Below are 20,425 nucleotides of genomic sequence, written 5' to 3'. Positions count from 1 at the left end.
CTATGGTTTTGTGCCAGCCAACATCTGCAGAGTATCAGCAGAAAGCAAAAACAGATAAACACACACAAACATTAGTAGCATGAGTTTCCTGAAGCCAAGTTCAGACAAGGAAAGAGAATAATTACACCAGAGAAGTTTAACATCACTGGAAATGGAGTGCAGCCTTCAAATTACTTCTGATCCATTTGCCAAGAGTTGGAGTGATTTATATCTCACACCAGTCATATTGAAACAATTCTTTTTATCTGGGCTGAGAGCTTTGTAATCAATGCTTCAGTATGAGCATTGATTTCCAATGGTTCTTAACCAAAAGCATTGAGGAAGAACACTGAGATTTCGCTCTCCCATTATGTTGCTTTGTTTGTCTCTCAGTAATGCAATCTTCCTGTAATAAAATGAAACCTGTAATACTATGGCTGAGATAAAGTTACAGTTGATATTCACATACAAAGCAGATAAAAATTAAACTTTCCCTACAAAGAAAGCTTGTAACTCACAACAAAATGACTGCACCAATTCAAATAAACACTACTTAATCAATCTGCAAGGCCAGCTCATTTAGAACAGGCCACAAGACTTTTTTATGACTTTATTTCTAATCAGGAGGTCAGAGGTTTGAATCCCAAGCAAAGCATATGTTCTTCTTACACAATTAACTGAACTTAAGACATCATTCTGTCATTATACGTGTGGAATTTATGCATTACTTGCAAAGTACAGACTATAATTCAGATGAAGAACACTGGTGAAATTAACTGGCCACCATATATCATATATCAGCAATACTTCTGCAGATGGTACCAAACAATGAACACTGGCCAAAATGGGCCTATGTCACTCACCTGAAGAAACCATGACCCAAACTTAGCTTCTAATCAAGTTTGGTGAACATGAAACACTTCATTCAGTTGTTTCAAGTTTTTTTTCTACTTTCTACAGTGAAAGTCCCTAAAAATGCAAACTGGAATCCTTTGAATAACTGTGAGAAATGTCCATGCCAGTTATGCTACAGACCAAGTTTGGTGAATATTCATCAAGTTGTTTAGTAGAGGTATTCATCTAAAGCTTTTTTTCTATTTTTAGCTCTGGAAACTCCTCAAATGAAAGGGGTTAAACAGAACCATTCAAATCAAATTGAGAGATCATACAAAGATGTTACAGATCTAACATTTTAATGATGCATTAAACAGTTCAAGACATGTTGTTATTGACTTTTTTATTTTTCAGCTAAAAGCTAACAAGCCGAACCTTTTAAACAAACAGGATAGAAGACCATGTAGGTATTTGGTGTGTTTTGACCAAGGCAGAGGTTATTCTGATGAGCAGTTCCAGGAGTAGATGTTTAATTAAATAGTAGAAGATGATGAAAGATGCAGCACAAGACAGCACCTACAATAAAAGCCCATCCTCAACAAAGTTCAGATGAGATAAGAATCTCTTTGGTCTAATATAGTGTAAGTATTTAAACTAAAATTTTACATACAAATAAAATGCCTAACATGTTGTTACTAAAGCAAGAATCATGCACCATCACAACAACTCGAACTCCTGACACAGACATATATTATTCAGCACTGGAAAGAACAAACAGCTAACATTTTCTTAATATCTGAACACAGGTTCTAATATGCAAATTACAATGCTATTCATAAGAAACTCTTAAGAATTACCAGAGTAAGGCCTAACTGTGAAATAAATCTTTTATCACCCAAGCTGCTTTCTAATGAAAGGATTGCTAAAGTTTACACTTCAAAAGCAGAAATACACCAGATCTAGCCAACCAACTAAATCAATATTCAGAACAATTCAAGATTAATTCTGGGAAGTTTTTTGTCAAAGACTATCTTCTCTCCCATATTTTCTGATATTCCCCTGCAACTGTTCTCAATTCTTGTTCAAATAAACACAAGCGGAGCTCTCCCTCTGCCTATATAATTACTTTATCAGTAAATTGGTAATTACCAGCTAACATCAACCTGATGGTTATCACCATCTTCCAGAAGGAAATAAAAAAATCTCAGTACCATAGTTCTTATAGAAATTGCTCTTTCTTTAAATCATATGCCACTTTGATTTCATGTTCTGAAAAATTATTTCCAGTGTCTTATACTACAGTCAATTAAACTACTGCATTTAAACAGTTCTTAGACTACATATAAAAGCTTCCTTGTTCTCAGAAAAGCTGACAAATTCCCTAAAAGTATATGAGATTAAGAATATACAGTAAGTGTTTGGTTTAGAGTCAATCCAGCATGCCTGGCTGCATCCTGCCCCAAGATCAAACTCGCAACTTCTACAAGGGTAGTCTTTGACACTCTGATCTCAGCTAAACCTAAGCAGGCAGCAAAATCAACCATAAATTAGTGTATCAAATTATAGCAATACAGAACACATTATAAATTACAGTCACTACTGCACTTGTAATATAGCTACTAACTCAATTATTTTCCAACACTTTCAGCAAACCTGGCAATTTAGACTCATTAGCATAATTACGTGCTGCATTAAAGATGCATCACATGCAAGATGTTCATTAACTTCCACAACTATTTCAGTTTGAGAAACAAAGACTGATCAAATAAAGAAAAGCAATAAAAAATGAACTAAATCAATTCCACCTAATAAAACGAAGCAGAATATTAATAGACTTTTGCAGTATTATTCCACTGCGGCTAAAAAGGAAAACTTTTCTGCATTTCTGACTTTGTTATTAGTGAACTCGGGGAGCTGTGGCATAATGGATAAAGTGACTGCCACTCAACCTGGAACGTTGCAGTTGAAACACAAACACAGCTTGCTTCACGGATCAAAATGGTTATAAAACTCCAGTTCAGGGGGCAGTGTCAATAAGTCACATAAACAAAGACTAAAATACTCAATGTACCTGGCTTCTGTACTACTGTACCTGGCTTCTGTACTAATAATCTTGTCTGCAAGTAACTCGCAACTTCCCTACATTATCAGGTGGAGGTTGAATGACTTTGTAAATTCATCACAAATAACATTAATTCAAACTAGTCTGAGGAGTTTTACTTGTATTCACTCGTGATCAACCCAAAGGTACCACTAAAACAATTAAATCATAACTCATTGAAAAAAAAAATCCTATAATCTTTTTCTATAAAAAAACCCCAACATGACTGACTTTTTCCCTATCAGTTTTTCAAAAAGAGATTGAAACAATGCAATTTGCATTGTACAAAGCAATAAAGGCAAGAAACTGTTCAGAGTGAATAATGTATGAGCTACAGACATTCTCTCCTGGGACCCTTCGCTATAATGACACTGCTTTAGAACTCTGTGGAGACACAAGCAGGCTAGTTTTGACATTATGTGAATTCTACAGATTAGATTGTGTCTTGATGGAGTGATTCCAGAAAATCTCAGACTGAACTCATGTGAAATCTCTCAGAACTTCATAAAAGTTTCATTGTTTGCATGTCTATAAGTATTGCCTGTCAAAGAAGGTTTCTTTATCTCAATAAATGATGAAGGTTTGTCTTTGACAATTATGCTGTTAAAGCACTGGTTTGACATAAAAGGGTTATTGACAGCCACAGAATATTCAGTATTACATAATTATGATATTGATTCAATAGGTAGGATGTCAAAAAGACAAACAACTTAAACTTCAAAAGTCTATTAATATTATGCAAATTCTTGTGCCAAACAAAAGTACTGCCTGCAAGCACCAATGCCCATCTGTAAATGCCTGACCTATGCATATACAAGAAAAAGATTTAAAATCTTCACCTTTTTTTCTCACCTACTGATGAAAAAAAAAATGTATACAGTTTCAATTTCAAGAAATTTTGGTGGACCTAATCAAAGAAAACAAACAAGAAATACCAATTTTCTAAGATAAAATGGGACAAAATTCTGACAAGCAAGAGTTACTAACATATTCAACTAATGATGATAATCAAGTTTGTAAAGTTTCAAAGCTACTGCTCTAATTGTTTTCAAGTAACAAGAATCTTACCAAAAATTTAACAAAGATTTTTCAAATTTCTAAATACACAAAGGATCACAATTCTCACAAAATGCGTTCTTTGGCCAACATAACCACTAATGTGACAAAAAAGTTTGCAAAGATTCAAAGCTATTGCTATAACAGTATTCCAGAAAACTCAAGAAAAATGAAAATAAGCAAAAATTGTACCCAAGAAATTTGCAAAAAAAAAAGGCCATATTTCTGAAAGTTAATATGGTTCTTGTCACACCTGCTCATTCCAAGAATGTTGAAAAAAGCTATACCAGTTGTTATTATACTTGGTTTCTGAGAAAACTGGACCTAAACAAAAATCTTATGCAACACAAACAGTGATGTAGAGAATCAAGTGATGAATTCTAGATTTTTTCAGATATCAGACAAGCTAACAAGAGCACCGCCTTGCGGGTGCTGACGCTCATCTGATTTTTTTTTGTAATAGAAATATTGTCCTACCCATGATTTTCTAAGTCTAAAAAGGGCCATCATTCTTGCAAAAAGCAGGTTAGAGTTATGTTTCTTGATGTTCAGTGTCCACTTATGATGGTGAAAATCTGTTGCAAGTTTTAAAACAATAGCTTTGATAGTTTATGAGAAAAGTTGACTTAAACATAATACTCAACCAAGAAAATTATTTTCTAAGTCCAAAAAGGGCAATAATTATTGCAAAAAGCAGGATGGAGTTATGTTGCTTGCTGTACAGGGTCAGTTTATGATGGTCAACAAGAGTTGCAAGTTTCAAAGCAATAGCTTTGATAGTTTAAGAGAAAAAGTTGACCTAAACATAAAACTTAACCAAGAAATCTGATATTTTCTAAGTCCAAAAGGGGCCATAAATCTTGCAAAAAGCAGGATGGAGTTATGTTTCTTGCTGTACAGGGTCAACTTATGATGGTGAACAAGTGTTGCAAGTTTTAAAGCAATAGCTTTGATAGTTTAGGATAAAAGCTGACCTAAACATAAAACTTAACCAAGAAAACTGATTTTCTAAGTCCAAAAGGGGCAATAAATCTTGCAAAAAGCAAGATGGAGTTATGTTTCTTGATGTACAGGGTCTGCTTATGATGGTGAACAAGTATTCCAAGTTTCAAAGCAATAGCTTTGATAGTTTAGGAGAAAAGTTGACCTAAACATAAAACTTAACCAAGAAATCTGATATTTTCTAAGTACAAAAGGGGCCATAAATCTTGCAAAAAGCAAGATGGAGTTATGTTTCTTGCTATACAGGGTCAGCTTATGATGGTGAACAAGTATTCCAAGTTTCAAAGCAATAGCTTTGATAGTTTAGGAGAAAAGCTGACCTAAACATAAAACTTAACCAGGCAACGCCGACGCCGACGCCGACAACCGCTCAAGTGATGACAATAACTCATCTTTTTTTTTCAAAAAATCAGATGAGCTAAAAATGATACAAGCAACAGGTGTATTCAGCAACCATTATAATAATTATACAAACAAAATGGACTGCTTTGGCAGCTTCAAGCTGCTACAATGTAGCACTGAAAACATGTAGCATAACTTGGGAGAAAAGCAGGTATATTTCATTACAATATAAACATAAATTCAAGATGTTTAAACATGGATGAAAGATAACATTCACAAGCTTCTGACAGAAGCTATACACCTGCATATCTTCATTTCCAACACCATAATACAGCACTTCAGAGACAAATTAACACACAAACATTTCAGAATGCATTCCTTACTTCATAGAATATTCTAGGAATTTCAGCACAAGTGCATCTTCTTTTTACATGAATTTATTCATTTGAGCCATGCCATGGGAAAACCAACATAGTGGGTATGCGACCAGCATGGATCCAGACCAGCCTGCGCATCCGCGCAGTCTGGTCAGGATCCATGCTGTTCGCTAACAGTTTCTCCAATTCCAATAGGCTTTAAAAGCGAACAGCATGGAGCCTGACCAGACTGCGCGGATGCGCAGGCTGGTCTGGATCCATGCTGGTCGCATACCCACTATGTTGGTTTTCTCATGGCACGGCTCATTTAAAGGTAAAATATGTTATGCATGGTGATACAAGCCAAACTAACTTTTGACAAACTATAAAATACACAGAAATTATTTCTATTAAAGTTCATCCTATTACAATCCCTTATTTTTAATTACAGTTACTTAAGGACACTTTTACCTAGGAATGGTTAAAATGAAAATGTGCAAATCAGTTTCCTCAAATATCCATTATTATGGAAAAATACATTAACAGCAGCACATCTACCTGTGAACGAAAATACAACTCTTCAGTTTTAGGGGAAAGCAATTTTTATTGTTATTTCCTATTCTGTGAAAATGAATACAAAATGAAGCATCTCTCTAATCTAAAACTGACGCTATCTCAAGTTTGTTACTCAGGTAACTGCTTGCTAGATCGCAAGCAGGATTAAAAATTATATTTTTTGCAGCATTAATTATACAGGAATCCAAATCATGAGAGTGCATCTATAAACTATTAAGAAGAATGGAAAATTTCTGACAGTTTCTGATTTCAGCAAATTCCGAAATGTCAACAAAAATGTTACATAAATCTTCCATGAGCAATCAAATGAAGAGATCATTATGAAAATACTTTACCTAACATACACTGGCACCATGTTCATAACTCTAAATTGATCTGTTAAACATACAGCTCTTCCATCATAAGGAAGTTGCTTGCTTAGAAAATTGTTTCTGTCAAACTAGCTGATAGGCAAAAGGTTAACTTCTGTTAACATAACAATATCTGGTATTCTTCAATAGCTCTCTCAGTTGCCAGAGTTTCTTCCAAATATACTTGAATCAATGCCAGGCCCATAGATTTCGTGCAACCTCAGAATCACTAAGATTAACACTCACAGTTAATGATTATAGCTTGTATAAATAAGACCCTATCTCAGCATCACAGCAGGAGATTCACAAACTGGGGAAATATAGACACTGGAGTTGAACAGCATCAATTCTGTTTAGCATGTTGTCTAGAAAATAGATTTGTTGTGAAATACTACAGGAAACAGTGTACAAAACAATTCCAGGAATGGGATTACATTACTATTTATCTAGAAATGTTTATCAGATCATGAGTTTTCCTTGTACATGATTTTTTTCTGCAGTTGAAAAACTATTATTTCAGCTGACTAAATTTATCTAACATTATACCAAATAAATATGTCACTTAATATAACTTCACCATAGAAAGACTGATGTTAAAATTAATGAACCCAAGCAATCTACATCAGAAATTTGATATACCGGTACTTCTAAACATTAACTATATTTAATGCAGTTGTTTCTGTGCAAATTTATGTATAACCCTCAAAGATTGCTTTGTCCAAACCACCCTAATAACCTCTTTGAACTCTGATCATGACTGATCATGACCTGCACTGTTTGCCATTCAGTCAGTTTTTGTTTTTGGTATGCACCCCTTTTTAACAATTAATGTTACTGTCCAATTCATTATAGAAATTTAGCAGGGTAAGGGTGTACATTCTTTCAAGCACAGTCATAATGTTATATTTCAACACATACAGCCAGCCAGCCAGGAAAAATGTCCAGGCCAGGCCTACACTCTATCTTTCCTACTGCTGCATGTCCTTATATAAATACACCATACTGTTGAAAGAAGGTGATTAAATGTACTAGGGGGATGACAGAAATTCTGTTTTGCCAAAGAAGCATTGATCCCCAAAGCAATAGCCATCAATAATGCAAATGGCCATCATCTAAACAACTAATCCATTTCTCTATTGTCAATCAATATAACCATTCCTCTCTTCCATTTGTAGCATAAAATCTCAGAATACTTTTGAACTTCTTTTCCACAATGCATCATCAGGATTGTCCTTCTGTTTCATAAAACCACCACATAAAGGCATTAGGCTAGTTAAATAAAAGACATGAAAATCATTTTGAATAAAATGCTACATGCAACAATGTACATAGAGCAAGTATAATGATGGAACCCACTTAATGGAATGAGCTTTTCACCATAAATCCCAGGATACCAAATTCAACTGACAAGGCAATTAAGGGCATCACAATTATGTTTTAAATGAAAACTACTGACTGTCGGTGCTCAAGTACTCTGATTTACAAAAAAAAAAAACCCAGTTCATTTAACAAATCAAATCATTATTTTATGGCCTCGTTTTATATGTAACAGTGATACTTTGCAAAGATACTTTTATCAAAGCTAGACCAATGGCCACTCTACCACATTAAATTCTGAGCACTTCATTTTAGTGTACTGTCTGACAAACTACCTGCTAAACTTCCTTTTATCGTACACAATTCAGACACACTTCCTTCCACTTCTTTAACAATAATGTCATGTGAAAACTTCATTAATCTGGGTTGTTATAGAGACAAGTTTATTGTGTAATTGGCAGAAAAAAAGACCAGTCTGTCTTCTAGTCAAAGAACCCAATTCCCTACAGGAAAATTCAATACTACACATTGAGAAGAGACAAAAATATCAAAGGAAAGAAGAGCGGACTGTTGGCTATTTAATGAGATTCTGTTAAATCAATTTCTGTGAAAAGAAAAAGATGGTATCTTATTTCCCTATATAACAAAGCTTTATGCTGTCTTAAGGTGGCAGAGAAATAACTGACATGTTAACTGAGATGGTCTTCATATATAAAACTAACTGGCAGTTTTATTACAATTTTTTTCTCCTTCCTGTATGAAAATAGTTTAAACATATGTTTTTTGTAAATATCTGTAACACTCTATACAGCTTTATCTTTAATGATTTATGATGTGATGCAAAAAACAAGTCATGTGATAAAAAAAATGGAGCTATTTTCTCTCAAGAACCTGAAAGAAACATTTAAGAGTGATTTACATCTCTTATGTAAATTATTATAAATGATAAATCTTATCAAAATAATCCATTATTGCTTTCAATGAGAGTTGTTTCAAGCATAATTATACTTAATATGATAGCATCTAGATGGCTTTAATGAATTAACAGGAGTAATCATTCAACTTGTAACCATTAAACAAAACAAAAAAAAACCAGACAAACACATGCTATATTTTAATAAGCAAAACCCCTAACAGTTTTTTTATGTAAAACATCCTCCTCCAAACACTTACAAAGTCTGTGGAAAGTAAATTTTAAATATACATGTCAACATGAAAATCGTGTGAACCCCCTCTCCCCAACTCCCCACCCTTATAATTTGTGAATATTATTCATTCCTCCAGCAAACAACAGCAAAATATATGACAGACTCCAACAATTCATGAATGGTACTTCTCATATGATTAGTTGATTAAGCTAGATTAGTTGGTTTCACCATGCAGCTGATTAATTCCCTCTCCTACATGACCTTCTATCATCAACTGACCTGTGATCAGCAGCCAGCTGACCTTGTATGAATACCCTGTCTGTCAAGACACAAATTAATCACATGCCACCATAAATGTAACAAATGACCTTTTCTGTACCACTATAAAAACTGCAGATCATTTTTCAGTCTATGTAAACAAAACTGGTCTCTTCTTTTTGTTGGGAGAAACATATCAATTTTCAGATACTTCAATCCAAATACAAAATATCCCTATATTTACAATTATTAATATTGCTCTACATGAAAAAATAAGACAATTTAATCATAAATCAATTTAATCATAATCAAGTATTCAGCATTTAATACATCTACTGCTTTAAAACCCTCTCCCCACCAACAAATTCAACAGAAATGACAAAAAAAAACTAAAATCAAGTTTTTTGATATCCTTCAGGCATCATCACCAGCAGCCTGTCAACCATAAATCAATATGCAAGCAATTTCATTTGGTTCACAGGGTACATGAAATTGTATTCTGACTGCTAAGATAAATGAAGGCCATGATAATGTTTTTGAAAAGAACCCAATTTAAATGCCAACTAATTGAAAGCTTATTTTACAGCCTATTCTATTACTGCTTTTTTATTACTTTGCCAGTCCTTACAGGATATGAAAACAAGTATGATTTATTTTTCAAAAACAGCAAGAAAAGGAGTGTATATTATACATGAAAAGAGTATGATTGTGTAACATCTCTTTAAGACTAATAAGTGAAAAATAACAATTCATAGTTTGTGCTACAATGTAAATGACTGGTTTATATTCAACATTATGTTTACATGGCTAACTAGATAAAATTTATGAATAAAAATTTAGAAATATTTCCAGTGTCATGTAATAAAACACTTATCGAGTGGTTTGCCAATATTGACTGGAAAGCCATTCAATGTGTATATGTAACCCAGAAAAGGTGCATGTTTGTAACTTTGTAACCTACAATGAAGGAAACATTGGAATTGCTTGTTAGCATGTAGCAGACTTCCAGATATTGATATCAAATCTCAATAACACATCTCTAACTACATGAATGATTATTTATCTACAAAGATATTTATACTGAATATTTATGCCTGTTACAGCACTTGAACACAAAGCACATTAATGTACATGTGTCAGGCTTACAACCAAACCCCGTAGATTTCAATCGTATTTGTTTTACTTGTGTGTATGCCATGTAAAGTGAAACTATAACATATCTGAACTAAATCTGTTTATTTTAATGAAATTGAATTGATATGGTATAACATTACAATATAATTGAACACAGAAGGTCACCATAATACTACAACCTGTTTACCTCTAAACAATTAAATCAAACCTTTACACTTATACTTAAAATATGAAAAGTGATACCCTTCAATACAAATATGTAAGCCTTATCTTATATAAAATGTCACCGAATTGGAGACAGTTTTTTGAAAAACTACCTGCCCTGTATTTAAAAATTAATTTCACCCCACATTAGTGCTAATAGATTATCTTTATGATTTTTTTTTTAAAAAAAAACCTCATTCACTTTGTTGAAAAGCAAAACTGGACCATGTAGACAAATAACATCAAAAGTGAAATATTAAATTAAGAAGTTTAAGCAAAAAAATGTAATGATAAAAATACAGCCTTTCATATGGGTAACTTTATTCTTTTTGTGTAGATTAAAATGACACTGGTCTATAATAAAATGTATGCATATTGCCAACTAAAAAATGTATCAGGATACATCTCACTAAATGTCATGGCTGCCATTCCAAACACAAAATGATGGCAGAAAAAAAAATCACAAATGGGAGGCAGACTACTAACTTTCTAATAAAATCATAATCTATTACATCTATTGATTTTTCTTTCTTTTACATTTCTGACAAAGAATAAATTTGCTCAATATCATTGCAAAATGGATGAATATGCAAAAGCAGAGTCTGTCTTTTATGTCTTCAAATTCAAAACTGCTTTCAGTCAGTGTCAGGATGCAAGTCTGCTATGAATATACGATACAGCTGCACTGGTTCCACAATATATCTCTACTAACTATAGAACAGCAATGATATAGAAGAAAACCATTAATTAATACACATATTAGCAACAATAAATACTATGTAATCAATTGTGACTGGTATTTGCCAGTGAGTGCATTTTTTCTTATACACAATTAATTACAATTTTTTGCACAGTGATATGATTTTGCAATCTCTTTGGCATAGAAAACTGAAAGCTGTGTTATTGGTAGGGCTGAAATTTGCTGTGCTTCTCTTCATTTCCCACCTGCCAAATCTTTTCACTTAACTTGCATTTCACCTGTTTTTTTCCCATCATTCAAGGGGAAGTTTATTCCAAATGCTTTTTGGTTTAGATTTCTTTTTTGTATCATACTGAAGCACGCTGTATTGTGCACACCTAAATGATTTAAAGATGCATTCACATGAAATTTTTGGTTGACTAATCTACTGATGGTTATAACAGTGTTTATCTGTTACTGGAAGTAATTCAGTAGCACTCAATTACCACCATGTTACTTTTTTGTTTAAAGAAAACAATCTACATCCATATATGGGTCATTCTGAGGTAATCCCATGAGCCTGAGAGGAGTTCTCCTGTACATCATCGGGCTGTTAATACGCGTGTGAGTGTATCTTCGCTGTTTGTGAATCTAAACTCCTTGTGTATCAAATGAACATTGTTGAAATAGGGTTTGACAGTCACGGTGAAGAATTCGAGACTGTGTCTTTTTCTGACAGTTCATGATTTTGATGCACATTTACTGAATAAAGTGTCTCTCATGCCGTCCAATACCTTTTTAGTATTTCACTAGAAGGATGGGCCTGTTTTGACACTAATTATCCATTTCTCATCCAGAAGGTTATTCCAATCTAGATGGATATGTAAATATGCCAGATATCCATGAAAATGCGGATTATTGAATTTCGATCCCATGGGTGGCAGGTCACTTTCCAAAATAGGATGTTGCAAAAACTATCAATCATGATTAACAAAAGGGAAGTACACTAGAAACAATCATTTACCTGATAGAACAAAAAACCGGTGTGTGTAGGTTCTGGATTGCAAGTTCACGTGTATCAGGTAAACCTTTACTATTATCGCATTATTCAAAAGACTAAACCCACATGAATAAAACCCACTACTTTTGTTTGATCATAAAACAACCGATAACACATGCGAATATTATCCGATTCCCTCATTTTGCACTTTTAATTCACACGACGAGTGAATGACATATTCCTCCCGTTATTCAATAATGGGATTATAGTAAACTTAGATGTTATTTTAGGTCATTCACTTTTCTGGGTAACTCCACTACCCACGAAGACATTTTTGACCTTGTTACTCATGATACCTCTCCTACGGTACATCCTGTCGTTTAAACGTTCATATATCATGCGAATTTTTTCCCTTCATTTTCAGTCAATGTTCCAGAAGCATGTGTTCATCTTGATCTCTTAAAAGATGTCTAACCGACCATTTCCATCACTTTTCAAATTTTACGTTTTCCAACACTGCTATTTTATTTGAAATCATAATTTTGCTGCCACTTCAACCATTTTTTCATGTTGAAGGTCAAATTTGTGCAGTTGATCTGGTCCTCGGAACCCATTGGCCTGCCACCTTCTTCGCCTACCAAGATTCCCCGATTTTGCCTCGGTATCTACATTTTCTCATATAATTGAAGTCCATAATACATGCCATTCCAGTTGAAACTGCAGAAAGTTGGGGAAAGATTAAGACTATGTTTACATTGTGCATGGATCGAATGCGTGGTAGAACGGGGCCCGAAATCGGCTGCAGGCCTTAGCTGAACGTACTATGACTGTCTTATACGTCTTGTATCAAGTTTCCTGTAATATATTTTGCGATATTCACATTATACATCTGTTACCATTTTTGTAAGAGCCCATTGCGGACAGCTGACATTTACTAGCTAGACAGTTATTACGGTATAAAATCAGAAACTATATCAATGTTTGAAATTTTCTGTAGTTATTTTAATAGCCTAACGTTTCCTGGAAATATTAAGTATATCTACAAAAAAAAAATATTTTAAAAATGTTTTCAGAAAAAATGAGAACTTAATAAGTATAGCTCATAAACGATCAAACGGGAGAATTTTAATAGTTTTTACATGTACATAAAAACCTATTTTATTCCCTGCAAACAAAACTTTGGAAAAAAAACAACAAAAAAAAAAAAACAACAACTTATCGAGCAGCATAGGGCTTTTATTCTGCGAACCGCTTTCTGAAATGCGGCAATATGACGGTACCTGACTTCAGTTGACTTGCATTCCACTGCATACTATTCAACAGCCCTTTTTCTTTTCGTTTTCTTGAAGGAAATGTTGTTTCTCTGTTCTTCCATCTGTCTAGTTTCGGCCAAATTTATGTCCCCGATACTTTCTGAAAGTGCCTGCGGCACCTCGAAGGGGCTGCGGCATCGTCAAAATGCCTGCGGCACTTTTCCAAAAGTGGCATAACGTTCAAATTCGGAATTTTCTGGACACATTTTATGTTTTAGCAGATCACATGTCATTTATAAATACAATTTACGACGGCAGAGACGACATCGTTTGAGTCAGCGAAAAGAAATCGAGTCTAAACAGTCACTGATGTGAAAAAATCACGTTTCATTCTCAACTTATTTGTCCTTACGTTTCTAGGAAATTGATCATTTGCCACAAATTTTAGCATGGATATGTAGATAAGATACATCTACACCCCGCTACATTACCCGATTTTTGAAAAAATACTCCATGCAGTAACAAAATGACAAAAATGACAAAAATCACTCACCGATCTCGCTCGTTTTGTAAACATTGACGAAGTACCTGCGGTACAGAAAGCGAAGTGCCTTCAATCCTCGTCGGCACAGTCAGTACCGCAGACACTGTTTAGTACCCGTGAATCTACTGAATGGAATTTTTGAACAAAGTATTATCTTGTATTACATGGAAGTCTAATTCAGTACAGATCAAAATTACCAACAATTTCTTCATTTTTTTTGTCTTGAGAAGGAAAAACAATACTACTTACCACTATATGGATCATATACTGGAGAGAACCCAGGAGGCCCTTGAAGAGGAGGTCCTGCCTGTACTGGCAGGCCAGGGCCTGGCTGTAATACATGCGTGTGATGGTGTGTATGCACATGCCGCTGTGTTGGTGGTGAATTCGTAAACTCCCTATGTTTATCAAATGAACTTGTTGAAATATCTGTGGGTTTGACAGGTCCCGGTGAAGAATTCCGAGACTTGGGCTGTCCTTTTTCTGACAGTTCATGGATTTTGTGCACATTACTATAATAAGGTCCATGCCCTCCATCACCTTTTTTCAGGTCACTTTCACTAGAAGGAGGGCCTGATTTTTGAGCACTTAATTTATCCTTTTCTTCATCCCCAGAAGGTCTATATCCAATCTGAGATGGATGAATGTAAGAATTGCCAGGATATCCACTGACAAGAGCTGGATTAACATTATGATTTCTATACATGGGGTGAGATGGGTCCATTCCCATATAATTAGGATGTTGCATATATGGGTAACTATTCACATATTGATTAAACGAAGGGGAACCAGGTACACTAGAACTAGCAGATGTCATTGGACTACCTGATTTAGAACTACTTCCACCAGGCCTTTGTTTAGGCGTTTCTGGATTCCTGGTCGGAGTTTCTGACCGATGTTTATCAGGTATAGGAGTCCTTGATTTTTCATCGCCAGGTTTACCTGAATCTGAATACTTACTAGCACTTAAATCCCTCACTTGAGTATCTCGCACTTCTTTTATTTTGGAGTCATTACTATTTGAATCACGCTTAACACTATGACTATTATCCCGTTCCCTCATATTTGCACTTTGTAATTCTACACTTGCACGTAGCCCTGATGACATATTCCTCTGGTTATGTTCAATGATTGGTTTAGTACCAGGAGCCTTAGATGTTAAGTTTTCTGGTCTATTTGCACTTTTTCTGGCTAATTCCATCTTTTTCCTTTCTTCTATCATTTTTTGCTCTTGGTACATCTGATACCTCCTCCTTTCTTCATCCTGCTTTTTATACCGTTCATAATCATGTCGATTTTTATCCATTTCATTTTTCAAGTCAATGTTTTCTTTCAGAATCTGATGTGTTTCATTTTGTTTCTCTCTAAATGACTGGTCTTTCATACCAGATACTTTTTCATCACTTTTCAAATTTTCACTTCTATCAACACTCTGACTTTGTACTGGTGAAACAATAGATTTCTGCATGCCACTGTCATCCTTTTTTCCTGTTGAAGGTCCCATATTTGATTGCCCTTTTGGATCTGGTCCCCTGTTTGAATCCCTATCTGGCCCCTGCCCACCTTCCCTGTCTTGCCTACCAGATTCCCCCGATTGTGCCCTTCGCTGTTGATCTTCCATCATTTGCCTCATATAATTTGAGTCCATAGATGGGTACATGCCATTCACCATGTACTGATACTGCAGATGTTGGGGCAAAGATTGAATGTACATATGCTGGTACATTTGCTGCATTTGGTATTCATGAATCTGCTGCTGGGATAGATTACCTGGAGGGGGCCCCGACATCGGCTGCATTGGGCCTTTAGGTCTTGAACCACTATTGTCCTTTTCTTCAACCTTCTTTTCAAGTTTTGGCTGATTTTCAGTATTTTTCTTTTCAACTGTTGACGGATTCTTATTCACCTCTTGATTTGGCGGATTACTCTGTGCAGGAGCTCCGCTGTTCGAGCCAGTGCTCTTCTGTCCGGGAGACATTTCATTCATTCTGTATGGGGACTGGGCATAGTACGAATACATTCCATAGTGAGGCATCATCTGACCCTCTGTCTGCTGAGGTGGAGTTGCCTCTCGTTTTTCTTCCTTTTTATTTGTATTACTAGTGTCCTCTTTCTGTTTCTGTGGACTTGTGTCAGAAGGTGCTGCTGGCGAAGCAGATTCGTTTGCATCTGAGATGTCAGAATATGCTGGACTTTGGACATCATCATTAAGTGCGCCTTTATGGTTATCTGGAGTGTTCACTTGAAGTGGTGAACCAACTTTAAGAAGATTTGGATTGTGACTACTTCTGGAATGTGAGAGATCTACACTTTTATGCTGGTGTGGCGTTAGAGAATGAGATCTAGGTATTTCTCCAATGCCAGGTCTGGGAGGTTCTTTCACCCCACTACCTTCTCTTTTACTCTGGTCAGGTTGTTGTCTATTATTAGGCATAGGATTTGTTTTAATCACGCCACTTCTTTCTATCTTTATTGTTGGTTGTTCCAATTTGCTTTGATTGTTCCCATTCCCTGCACCATCTTTGTTTTTCTTCTTTTGTGGCTTTTTGCGATCTTTATTTAGATCTGCAAGAAGTGGATTAATATTTTGGGGTTCTCCCATAATAGTCGGCTTAGGCTGGATTGGTTTCAACTGTGGTGACATCTGTGTATGAGACATTACTGGTGACATGTTTGAATGAGTGACTTGAACGTTGGACAACACCTGATGACTCGGTGCCGGAATAATAGGCCTATTAGCTTTAGTCACACGAGCATCTGAAGCTATTTTTGGTTTTATATCTACAAGTTTTGAGTCATTTTTCTCACCCTGAGACACAGATTGAACTAGTGATGTGGCTGTGGATGTTGTAGGGGAAGAGGCAGATGTTTGACTAGGTATGGTTTGCACTGAGCTAGAAGTTACTTGACTAGAAACTGAGACATGAGTTGCTATATTACTGCTACTGCTTGATTTAGCAATGCCATTCTGTGAACCAGATGTTTTCCCATTATTTTGAGTCACTGGTATTTTATTTGTACTATTGTCTTTCTTCTTTGAGTTATCACATTTAGAATCACTTTTGTTTTCTGCATCTTTACCATCGTTACTAACCTCCTCTTTATCAACTTTCTTTGCTGTACTTTCAACCTTATCAGACTTCCCTTTATCAGATACTTGTCCGTTATCTTTATTATTTTCCTTTTTGTTTGCATTATTTTCCTTCTTAGCCTCTTTCTCCTTTCTCACAGAATTTTTAACAACACTTAAAGGGATGTCTTCTGTGTCCATTTCTTCTTTCACATCATCAGCTGATGCATTTGAATTAGAGCCAGAGTGAGCATGCGATTGATGATATCGTAGTCCATTGGCATTTTTGTATTTTTTATTGCATTTGGGTTCAGGGCATTCCAAATAGCCTTGTGCATCTGCTGGTGGAGTTTCTATATTGGGCGTTGGAGCCTGTGACCCTGACCTACTTCTTTTAGAACAGCGCTGCTCAGCAGCTGATAAGTCAATGTCTTGTGGACGTCCTTTCCTTTTAACTCCGCCCACTGATATATCAGACTTTGCTGGACTTGGCGGTGCTGTGAAAGTCTGCACATTGCTGCCTCGTCTTCCCTTCCGTAAAGTTCTTGTGTCTTGAACAGGGGTATTTGCTGCACCTCTTCTTTTTCCTCGACCTTTTGGTGTTCTTGACTCAAACTCCATTGTTGGAGAATCACAGTTAAACCTGCAAATACATTTCAACATGTGCTATTAATTGTAAGCAAAATCATTGGTTGATAACTGCAAACAAAGCTATTTTTCATAGGGAATCATGAACATTTTATTATGGCCTATTAAAATTACTTTTCCAATTTTTTCCCTAAAATATTAACCATTTTTGAAGTGATTTCAATGTGACTTCATAATAAAAACCATCTAGGAATGAAACATGTTTAATGTAGCAGTCACAGTGTCTCTTTATTCCCCTACTTTTTTCTCCCGATATCTCAGACAGTATGTCTGTAGGAGAAATCCAGAAAATTACAGTAAAACAAATAACAAATCTTCGTCATGATGACCAGACAGCAATATTGCATTAAAGCAATCTTTTGGGAATATTCTATGTAGACTCACTCTGACTGTAATTAAAATAGTAAATCTAAGTGTCTACACATATTTCAGATGTTTGTCTGCAACACTAATTGCAGTATCAAAGTCAATTACAATTGGCTTGACGTAACGGCTATAACTTACAATGAAACAAGGAACCATAGCTACAATTTCTGGAATTCTTAATGCTAAACTTCTTTTAGTAAGACTTGAATGATGAGATTCCCTCAGTGTCTTTTACTTTTATTCATTTCACTTATTATGGTGCCTAGTTTTCATTTAAACTGAAATAGGTATATATTTTAGCTATAAATTATTACCATATTAAAAGGACTGCAACGAGCCAAAAGATTAGCAAATTCCTTGTAGTACTTCAATACAGTTTTTAACAGACATTTTCTATTTCTTACAAACAGAAGCATCTTGCTTTATTGAAACATTAAGCTTGCTTATATATTAGACAATTAAAATGCACATTCTCCAATAAAATCTAAACTGTCTGTTATGCAATGGCCAACCTATTTGTGAATTTGTAAAATCTAGATGGTTTAGAGAACTGCCAAATGATACGTTTTACAAACATTTTACTCCGGAAAAAAAAAAACCAAAAAAAAACCCTTGCCATTGGCCAAGTTTAAACTTTAGTTAAAAAATCAACCAACTGGTGAACCAGTCTCAGAATGCAACCATGCCATTGGTCGATTTTAAACTTTAGTTCAAAAATCAGCCAATTAGGTGTTTGAGTTTTGATGCTTAACCTTAGGATGGACCAAGTTCTAAAACAGCCCACATATAGACATTATCTTTTGAACCATTTCCCTCATTTTTCTGGGAATCTGCATGTAAATATGCATGTCTTAATTCACATAAAACACATGTTGCCCTTTATAAAACAAGTATCAAGCTGTTTTGCTTTAGATTAAGAAAATTCCTCTCAGCAAATTCTTTCACCAAAGCAGACAAATTTCTTCACCAACACTTTATTATGTTTTTTTGCACTTGTAAAACAGAAATTAATCTCCGTCTTGATGTGACAGATAACAGGATAAAAATATGCTTGAATAAATAATGATTCATGAGAAAATTTACAAATGTGGAAAAAAAATCTTTCTAAACCTGTGCTATCTTAATTGGTAACAGCTTGACAGTTTTGGAGTGTGTTCATTTCTACAACATGCTGGATTAATATCTGATAGATACAGCATGCAGAAACATGCATGTGCATGAATAAGTGATTTACTGGTGGGTTTAACATGGTGTATAACTTAAGTTTTTTCTTTTATATGTACATATTTTCTTCATTTACATGGCAAACTGCTACATGCAGTTAAATCAATAGGTCAATGAAAAACAATTTCACTGAGTATGTAAATTTATTGTGCTGCAGCTGCTGTTAAAATCACATCTGACAGTTTCCTATATGTATATAGGCTAAAATTTTCCTACAGACAGAATTTCTTTAAACTTTGTGTACTGACTGAGAATCAAGTTTAAAATGGAAATATGTATTAAAAATCATAGGTACCGGTGCTTGATCTCGAATTGAAAGATATGAAAAGAAATACAGAAGAGATATTCGCTCTGGTATGCTTGAAATAAAACTGTTGAAATCTGGCATTCATCTAAAATCTTCACATTCATATATCTGATTTAACTGTCTTCTAACAATACAATATTGTCTTTTATTATATGGTCCTTTGTGTCATAACATGATCCATTTGCTAAAATGGCTGTGCACATACATCAACCTCCATTTGATTACAAAAAAAAAAACTTCAAGCAGACAAATGAATATTTATTATATACATTCAATCTCAACTATGATTTACAAAGTAAAGGCTGGAGACATTTTATGCACTGATGTACAATTATTGGAGAATAATTTGACAGTATCTTTACTTTAATGGCATGAGTAACTATTTTACCTTACAATATACTTGTATAAACATGTTTAAAAGGTATCTCTTTCATTTTTGTTTGCATCTAAAATTGGGATAACCAGTCATTCTGATATTATCAGTAAAAAATCAAAGCCTGAAAACCTTCTTAATATCCTTTTTCAATAGAGTTACATAAGGGAATTCTGCCTGAAATCAGGACCAGTCCTACAAACTATATAGCATGATTGTTTGGTTTTTTTTTTTGTTTTTATTGCATGCAGTGAATGACACTGGTTTTTAACTATAATGCTGTTTCTTTGATCAGAAGTTTAGT

At 34.8% G+C, this 20,425-nt stretch overlaps 1 protein-coding gene across 4 annotated transcripts in view; it reads right to left on the bottom strand.

Moving 5' to 3' along the window:
- The window catches only part of LOC123566546 (zinc finger protein 608-like), a 39,187-nt gene that overhangs the window by 7,561 nt on the left and 11,201 nt on the right, over positions 1–20,425 (bottom strand). For all 4 annotated transcript variants that reach the window (XM_045360751.2, XM_045360753.2, XM_045360752.2 and 1 more), the window contains one exon: positions 14,383–17,846. In XM_045360751.2, the coding sequence (XP_045216686.2) occupies positions 14,383–17,846 (3,464 nt within the window). The remainder of the gene's footprint in view (positions 1–14,382; positions 17,847–20,425) is intronic.

The sequence above is a fragment of the Mercenaria mercenaria genome, chromosome 8 (assembly GCF_021730395.1).
Source record: "Mercenaria mercenaria strain notata chromosome 8, MADL_Memer_1, whole genome shotgun sequence".
Taxonomy (NCBI): Eukaryota; Metazoa; Mollusca; class Bivalvia; order Venerida; family Veneridae; genus Mercenaria; species Mercenaria mercenaria.
This window is presented reverse-complemented; position numbering and strand designations above follow the sequence as displayed.